Source organism: Trichomycterus rosablanca, chromosome 5 (genome assembly GCF_030014385.1).
Source record: "Trichomycterus rosablanca isolate fTriRos1 chromosome 5, fTriRos1.hap1, whole genome shotgun sequence".
In the NCBI taxonomy this organism is placed as follows: Eukaryota; Metazoa; Chordata; class Actinopteri; order Siluriformes; family Trichomycteridae; genus Trichomycterus; species Trichomycterus rosablanca.
In genome coordinates, this window is record NC_085992.1 from 33,536,993 (window position 1) to 33,545,518 (window position 8,526).

Below are 8,526 nucleotides of genomic sequence, written 5' to 3' on the forward strand. Positions count from 1 at the left end.
AGGGTGGAGGTGTGCAGCAGTTGGGGGAATTGAATACAACTATAATATGAAGAAAAGGGAGACAATGCCAAAACCTGTACATGTAGCTGTATGGCCCATAATAAGTATGTGTTTAGATGTCACAATCATGGTCACTTTATGATCCCTACATTTCTTAATTGTGATTGTATGTGCTTTATAGTGAGATCTTTGTGCATGGAGACCTGCAGTGGGATATCTTTCAGGTGATTATCTCTCGTTCCACCACCCCTGATCTTATCAAGATCGGCATGAAGCTGCAGGAGTTCTTTACTCAGCAGTTTGACACCAGCAAGCGCGCCCTGTCCACCTGGGGACCAGGGCCCTACCTGCCCCCAAAAACACCTGTACCTAATGTGGATAAAGGAGTTGCTGAACTATGTGAGTGTCTATATGTGTCTGTGTCACAAAACTGTTCTATGTGTCTTATGTGAAGATTTTGACACTCTGTGCCCAAAGTAAATTTAAGTGAACACGACATCTACAGAAAACAAATATACTGGACTTTTTAATGCAATGGTTGATTGACCAAATGTGGCATATTCACATTTAATTATGTTTGCAGACAAGTTCCATATGTAACTTTGTTTCCTGTAAAATATGTATTCATTATTTTTACTTAGAAAATAAACAACACATGGAATTTGACCAGAGTTGTCCAGACATTTACACTGTATATGACTACCATTCACTACCATTAACTACACTGGATCATTAGCTTGAATTTAGTCTGCAAAATAAAAAAAAAGGTTACCAGGCCTCTATAAGAACCAGAATCTAATTTTGAGTTTTAATAAATATATAATTTTTCTGTTTCAGATATGGATGCGGCTCATCATCGCCATTGGCCAGCTGTACTAAAAATGGTGGCTGGCTGTCACATCTCACTCTTTCAGATGCCACTGCCTGAAGATGCTGTGCAACTAGGTGGCTCAATGAGTCTCCATGGAAACCACATGACTTTGGCTTGTTTCCATGGGCCAAACTTTCGCTCCAAGTCATGGGTTTTGTTTCACCTAGAGGAGCCAAACATTGCCTTCTGGACGGAGGCACAGAAGATCTGGGAGGATGGTACTAAAGCTTTATATTTTTTAGACCTGTGTAAGGTGATACTGATGTACAACAATAATTTATGGCACATTGGTCTAAAATTCAGAGCAAATGTGTCATTTAAGCTACATGTCTTCCACCCAAAAGGGTTTGTCCAGAAAACAAAAATATGCAAGAATGTGGTTATGTTTTGAGAGTTGCTCACTCATAACCAGACTGTTAACAACCACGTCATATTTTTAAAATTCTAACCAACAAGCTTCTCTCTTTTTTTCTCTCTCCTCAGGTTCAAGTGATGACTCAACCTACATTGTGCAGACTTTAGACTTTCACCTTGGACACAATACCATGGTGACTAAGCCATGTGGTGCACTGGAGAGTCCCATGGCAACCATCACAAAGGTTACCCGCCGCCGCCACGAGAACCCACCCCACGGAGTGGCCACAGTCAAGGAGTGGTTCAGCTATGTCACTGCGATGAGGAATGAAGGTAAAAAACACACACACACACACCATAATCTCTAACCTATGCTTTGTTTTATTATCTTTACTCCTCACTTCCTCCTCACTGTACTTTATTTATGTTATTTCTTAATCTCTTTCTTTCTGTTTCCCTTAGAGCTGAATCTGCTGCGCAATGTGGATGCTAATAACTCAGAGAGTGGTGCTGCAGCTAAGAGCTCCAGCCTGCTTAGTGGTTTCCGAGGCTCCTCCAGCTACAACCATGAGACTGAGACCATCTTTGCTCTGCCCAGGATGCAGCTTGACTTCAAATCTATCCATGTGCAGGACCCTGAGGAGCCCTCTTTGAGTGGTACAGGCAAATGATTTTCCTTTCTTTATCTCCCAATCCAGTCATTTCCAACTCCTGATTGTGAAATTGCTGCTGCTAGCATGACCCCTGATCTGATCAGTGATCCCCTCATGACCCACTTCTTATTACCTGCTAGTGTTTGGTTCCCACAGAGAGCCACATTGCAAATGTAGAGCCATGATAAGACTCCCCACCCTGACTTGTGCACTTTCCCTTTCTCAAACACGACCAATTGTGTTTGTGTGGATGCCCGGCCAGGTCAGTGGCTCTGCTGAGATTCGTACGTGCGAGTTCAAACACTCAGCAGTTGTGTGCTAGCATGATATAGCAATGGTCAAGCATTCAAAATTAATGTGTTTAGAATAAAACATTTTAGACACCCTAAATTGTTTAATGTACTACATTACATTCGGCAATTCTCAGAAAAGCGTATGCATAAGGATCGTGGTTTTTGCTGCAGTGTTGCTTTTTTGGCAGACTCCAAGCCTAAAACAGGCTCAATAATTTTATTGGTGTAATTACTGGATTTTTCTTCTCTGGGATTTGAGGTGTAGAAACAGCTTTATTTGCTATTAAAATAGCTTCTTAATCATGCTGTTCTTTTTTTGAAAGATAAGGTAATGTCACTGGTGTATGGTTCTGTGTTTAGACATTGTGTGTTTGTGTTACAGACCCCAGCAGCAAGCCCAAAGTGGAGTGCAGTGTGGTGACCGAGTTCACCGATCATATCTGTGTTACCATGGATGCCGAGCTTATTATGTTCCTGCATGATTTGGTGTCTGCCTACCTAAAGGAGAAGGAAAAGGGTAAAACATCTCGATTTAGCAACCACATTATATCCTAAAGCATTTCAATGTCAAACAAATTACCAAGGGCCATGCTAACAACTTAATTAGTCCTGTCCTGTGCAGTGGACATTTGACATTTTCATTTTCAGCACCTAGCAGACGCCTTTACCAAAGCAACTTACAATTGAGATGGTATATATAGTGTATATTAAGATTGTATAATTGTATATATTGCAAGCAATTGAGGGTTTAGGGCTTTGCTCAAGGGCCCAACAGTGGCAGCCTGGCAGATGTGGGGCTTAAACCAGTGACCTTCTAGTTACTAGTCCTGTACTTTAACCGCTAAGCTACCACTGCCAAGAGGAGGGAGAGCCTATTGGAATAATAGCTGCTACCAGGTTTTAGTATTAAGAAAACGATCTGAATATTTTTGAAAGAGATTTTTTCAGTTTTTAATTTTTAATTTATTTAAAAACTCTAAAACGTGTTTTCACTTTGTCATTATAAATTATTAAGTGTAGGTTAGTAAGTAAACATGACAGTTCTATTAATTATATCAACTATTAAATCCACAACACAATTGTGTGCAAAAAGTCATTGTATATTGTGTTTCTTCTAATCTTTGCAGCCCTGTTTGCCCCACGTTTATCTGCATCACGGCCGGGTCAGAAGAGCCCCACGGCGCAGCAGGATGACAGCACAGCCGACAAAGAGAAACCCAAAGAGGATGGAGTAAACTACACCACGGTGGACTGGAGAGAGTTTCTCTGCAACACTTGGCACCTTGAGCCCACACTGAGGTAGGAACTTTTATACATATTACCTAAAACCCAGCAGAACAAATTCTACAATACAAACTACAAGAAAATCTTCACCATAGCAAAAAAAAAAAAAGCTGAAATTCTTAGAACTTCATATAAGATATGGAAAACCAAACAGAAGGACAGAATCTATTATTCAGCCATGATGAGAATCAAACCAACAGACATTCAGAAACTAGGCAGTTGTTAGCTTACCTCTACTGTACTTTCACACATGTAGACTTCACACTAATGTACTGCTGACTTAAATTACCCCGCGATTTTGGGTGGTTGTTTGTATTGTACGCTTCTGTCAACATGACATGACGACTAAACCCGTCAGTGAAACCATTTATAGCGATGCCATACGGCTTTAGTTTATTGTACGATTCCATATGCCATAAGGTGTTGGGGCCTCGATTGAAGTATTGGTGACGACGCAGACGCCGATCGCACCGGTGGCGCACAGTTTATTGCAAAGCCATTTCAGCGTCCTTAAGCTAATAACAAACTGGTGCTGATCTGCCAGGAGATTGGGTTTTTTTTACTTGTGAAACCGATACGAAAGTATAAGTTTACCAAATCATAAACATACCTCATTTTAACACAAGGAGGTTGCTATGACCATAATATTTCGACTTTAATCTCGAAATCATTTTGACTTTAATCTAAAATTATTTTAACTTTACTCTCAAAATTAATACTTATATCACTTTATTCTCGAAATCGAAACTTAAAAATATATTTTTTTACAGTGGCCCTAATACGCCGTCGTATAGACCCAGTGGTTTGTTTTTAAAATCATATTATTAAAATGAAATAAAAAAAAATTCAAAACCTACGTGAACTTTCTAGCTAACCATTTCTTGCAAGCTTGCCAACTCCTCAAACACAGCCAGTGAAGTACAATCGTTACAGCATTTAATCCAGACTCCTGACTGATTTACAACTTTTTACCTGCTTTTATAGGGCAGTTTACTGTTAGGCTGGAAAATATTACAGGCTTGGATGTTCCAAAAATAAACTCTAATTAATGCTGCAATGCTGTAAACGTTTCAGGTTGATTTCGTGGACAGGCCGGAAAATTGACCCGGTGGGAGTGGACTACATTCTGCAAAAGCTGGGCTTTCATCACGCAAGAACTACGATTCCTAAGTGGCTGCAAAGAGGAGTGATGGACCCACTGGATAAAGTTCTGTCTGTTCTCATAAAGAAATTAGGAAATGCACTGCAGGATGAAAAGGAAAAGAAAGGACTACGAGATAAGGAGGAACATTAATGCACTTTCAGTTTCATTCCCCCTCTCTCACTCAACTCAACTCGCTCCCTAAATGTGAGCCCTTAATCACTACACCTACCATAAGCTCATGTGAAACACTGGATTTGTTACTCATACTGTGCAGTTTGCTTACTCTCTTACACACACTGTACCAGTATAGGCATTAATGTTTACTAGGGTGCAATGTGGCAATTTTGCTTGGAATGTGCTCTCTTTATTATGGTAAATTTGGCTCTAATGTCATCAGTATGTAACTTGCTGCTAAATGCCAGCTGGATTTTGTTACATGAATTACAGGCACTTATTAATTTGAGGGTTTTAAAGACTTTATTACTGCTAACTGCTGGTGAGACCTGAGCCTTCATAAGTGTTTTTATTGTATTTTTTTTTTAAGTTGTGCATTTTAATCCTAAAATGTACTACTTGTAAAGTCTACAGCATGTTGTAGTAATAGTGTCCCAAGTGTGACTAAAATTCCAATCATATTTAATTTTTATACTAATATTTTTATTATTTTCAGAAACGGGACACACATTGTCCTGTTGAATATTTTTCTACCAGTGTGTGGGAGCATGTGTTCTTAAACCGTTTATTTAAAAGTGACCAAATGCTATAAAACTAATTCTGAGCTACACTGGGCTAGAATCAGTTGCAAGTTTTAACAAGATCAAATCTCTGATTGTATTTGATAATGTGAATCTTTCTAATATTGTATGCGATTTATATTCCCATGCACTGCAAAATATTTTAATATCTTGTAACCCATAACTTGTTAGGCCTGTGGTGATTTTATTTTTTATTTTTTAATGTATTGTGCAATAGACTACTGTAAATACAGATGTTCAGTGTGCTTTACCTGAATAAAATGATTGCAACTGTGATTCCTTTCTTAGTACATTATATTGTACATTAAAACATGATAATCAAGGCTTGGTGTCAATGATATAAAATAAATAAGTTCAGTATCATACTTGATTCACGATTACAGTTTAATTGTGGGTTTATGTAGTTCTGACACTGCAGAAACGTTTAGTGGTGGTAAATTCGGTTCATTTTATGCACTCAGGTTAATCTGATTAACTCAGTAATGTAATCCGGTTCACTTGGGTCAGTTGAGTCATTTGTACTGACATTCTGATTGATTTACTGCATGAAAATGCATCCAAATATCACTTGTGTTCTGTGCACTCATCTTCTGTGAATAAATCCTTCTCTCTTAATTCTCTTGGCACCTCACATTTCTCTTGTCAGCATGGGCGGCTCGTTCCTTAGGGCGGTCGGGCGACACACCACAGGGCGAAAGGGAAGAAATTTTTCTATCACATTCAACCAGTGTTAAACTAGCTATGACTGTTCTGACTAGTGATGGGTCGGTCGCGAACGATCCGGCTCCAAGAGCCGGCTCTTTAAAGTGAACGACGGGATCGTTTTTTTCCGGGGGGTTTTTTCTGTCAAAACCGCACGTGATTGGTCAAGATACGTGGTGACGTTTGTGTAATTACACTGAGCAGGAGGGGAGGGGTTACACACACACACACACACACACACACACACACACACACAGACAGCGTGCACATGAACAGGAGGGAGAGAGAACTCAGCGCTTTACACAGCCAGACATTACACGCTGGAAAGGTGAGGAAAATGAGTGAGAGGAAACAGTAAAGTTTGGACACGAGAAGCCCCTTTATGGCGTCACATCAATGTCAAAACTATCGCGCGCAACTTTTAACATTTCGCGTGTGTAAATATCCCTCTCGCGAGCACAAAAAGAGGAATTGCGTGCACACTGATCATAAAATCGCTCTCAAACTGTCTTTTTCACTCTCGAATGTTGTTTTTCTGCTCGATTTCATTGTTGTGCGCGCGCGCGAAAGCAAATTGCGCTCGGCTGCTCTTTCTGCGCGAGAGAAGATTTTGCGCTCGCGTTTTCAAAGGGGCGGTTTTGACAGTTTGGGGGCGGAGTCAGGGCCGGCTCTATGCACGCCTTACTTCCGGGTTCTCGTGTACGGGACAGATCAACTTCCGGTATTCAGACGCCGGTTGTCAACAAGCAGATATTGTGGCTCTCTCTTTTACACTTGTTCTCTTCAAGATTAACCTCGTCTGACGGTGAACGATTTTAAATGTACAACACCAGCTACATTGACAAATATGAAGGTAAGTACGTTTGCAAGCATTTCCTTATAACCATGCAGGTAGGCTAGTTGTAAACTGGTTAGTGGTTGTTTTGCTAGACTAGACAAACATTACATCTAGCTTGACAGACCAGTATTGAGATTTATGTTTTAGTTAGCTTTGAAGCATACATTACAATTTAATTTTGATGCATCTTCTCCTTGCACAGTGTCAGGTATATATATATATATATATATAATGTATGTGTGTGTGATTAATTCCCAGGTGGAGTGGTCTGGGTTCTTTCTGTGTGGAGTTTGCATGTTCTCCCTGTATCCATGTGGGTTTCCTCCGGGTGCTCCTCCGTGTTTCCTCCCACAGTCCAGAAGTGTGTAAGTGAGGTGAATTGGAGACACTAAATTGTCCATGACTGTTTGATATTAATTATTTATTATATTAATATAATTTATATTAATTAATTGATATTGATGAATTGAACTGATGAATCTTGTGTAATGAGTAACTACCGTTTCTGTCATGAATGTAACCAAAGTGTAAAACATGACTTTAAATTCCTAATAAAACAAACTTAACATATCTGACTGAATATATTACCAATTTACCCTCAATCTTTTCATTAAGTGTAAAAAGTTTTGTTTGCCAATATATTAATGAGTTATCTTTTATTTATTATCAAATGTTATGTCAGACCTTTAAATTTTCATGTCATTTAATTAATTTGATGTTACAGTATTAACATGTCTTTCTCCAAAAAAAACATTTTTGTAGTAAATGTGAGGGTGAACTTGATTTTTTATTTTTTTTTATGTTTCTTACGGCAGGTTATCAAGACATAATCATTACAGAATTTATCAGTGTCAAGCTGGCAGCAATATGCTGTTCAATTCAAAACCTTGTATCATGTTACAAAAGAGAAAAAACTGACTTTCATTTAAAGTTAAATGTAAAAAGATTTTATTTCAAGTCTTTAACACCATTCAAGTGGTCTATTCATCATGAAATAAATGCTAAACAACTGCCAGATTCACAAAACGTGGGAAACGGCAAAGGTGGAGATAAACTGTTTTACACACTCAATATGGACAAGTATTGAAACACCAGCTCATTTATTGTTTCTTCTGATATCGATCCATCCATCCATCTATCACTGATCAGCCATAACATTAAAACCACCTCCTTGTTTCTACACTCACTGTCCATTTTATCAGCTCCACTTACCATATAGAAGCACTTTGTAGTTCTACAATTACTGACTGTAATCTGTTTCTTTGCATGCATTGTTAGCCCCCCTTTCACCCTGTTCTTAATAATCAGGACCCCCACAGAGCAGGTATTACAGGTCCTTCTCAAAAAATTAGCATATTGTGATAAAGTTCATTATTTTCCATAATGTAATGATAAAAATTAAACTTTCATATATTTTACATTCATTGCACACCAACTGAAATATTTCAGGTCTTTTATTGTTTTAATACTGATGATTTTGGCATACAGCTCATGAAAACCCAAAATTCCTATCTCAAAAAATTAGCATATTTCATCCGACCAATAAAAGAAAAGTGTTTTTAATACAAAAAGTCAACCTTCAAATAATTATGTTCAGTTATGCACTCAATACTTGGTCGGGAATCCTTTTGC

General features: G+C 38.6%; 1 protein-coding gene across 11 annotated transcripts in view; it reads left to right on the top strand.

Moving 5' to 3' along the window:
* kiaa1109 (KIAA1109 ortholog) overlaps window positions 1-5,630 on the top strand; it is a 70,448-nt gene extending 64,818 nt beyond the window's left edge. For 8 of the 11 annotated variants that reach the window (XM_062996037.1, XM_062996043.1, XM_062996042.1 and 5 more), the window contains 7 exons: window positions 182-399; window positions 838-1,089; window positions 1,355-1,558; window positions 1,688-1,888; window positions 2,554-2,688; window positions 3,299-3,470; window positions 4,530-5,630. In XM_062996037.1, the coding sequence (XP_062852107.1) occupies window positions 182-399; window positions 838-1,089; window positions 1,355-1,558; window positions 1,688-1,888; window positions 2,554-2,688; window positions 3,299-3,470; window positions 4,530-4,749 (1,402 nt within the window). In that variant the 3' untranslated portion in view covers window positions 4,750-5,630. The remainder of the gene's footprint in view (window positions 1-181; window positions 400-837; window positions 1,090-1,354; window positions 1,559-1,687; window positions 1,889-2,553; window positions 2,689-3,298; window positions 3,471-4,529) is intronic. The other 3 variants (XM_062996040.1, XM_062996047.1, XM_062996046.1) reach the window with 1 other exon arrangement.
* The last annotated feature ends 2,896 nt before the right edge of the window (window positions 5,631-8,526 follow it).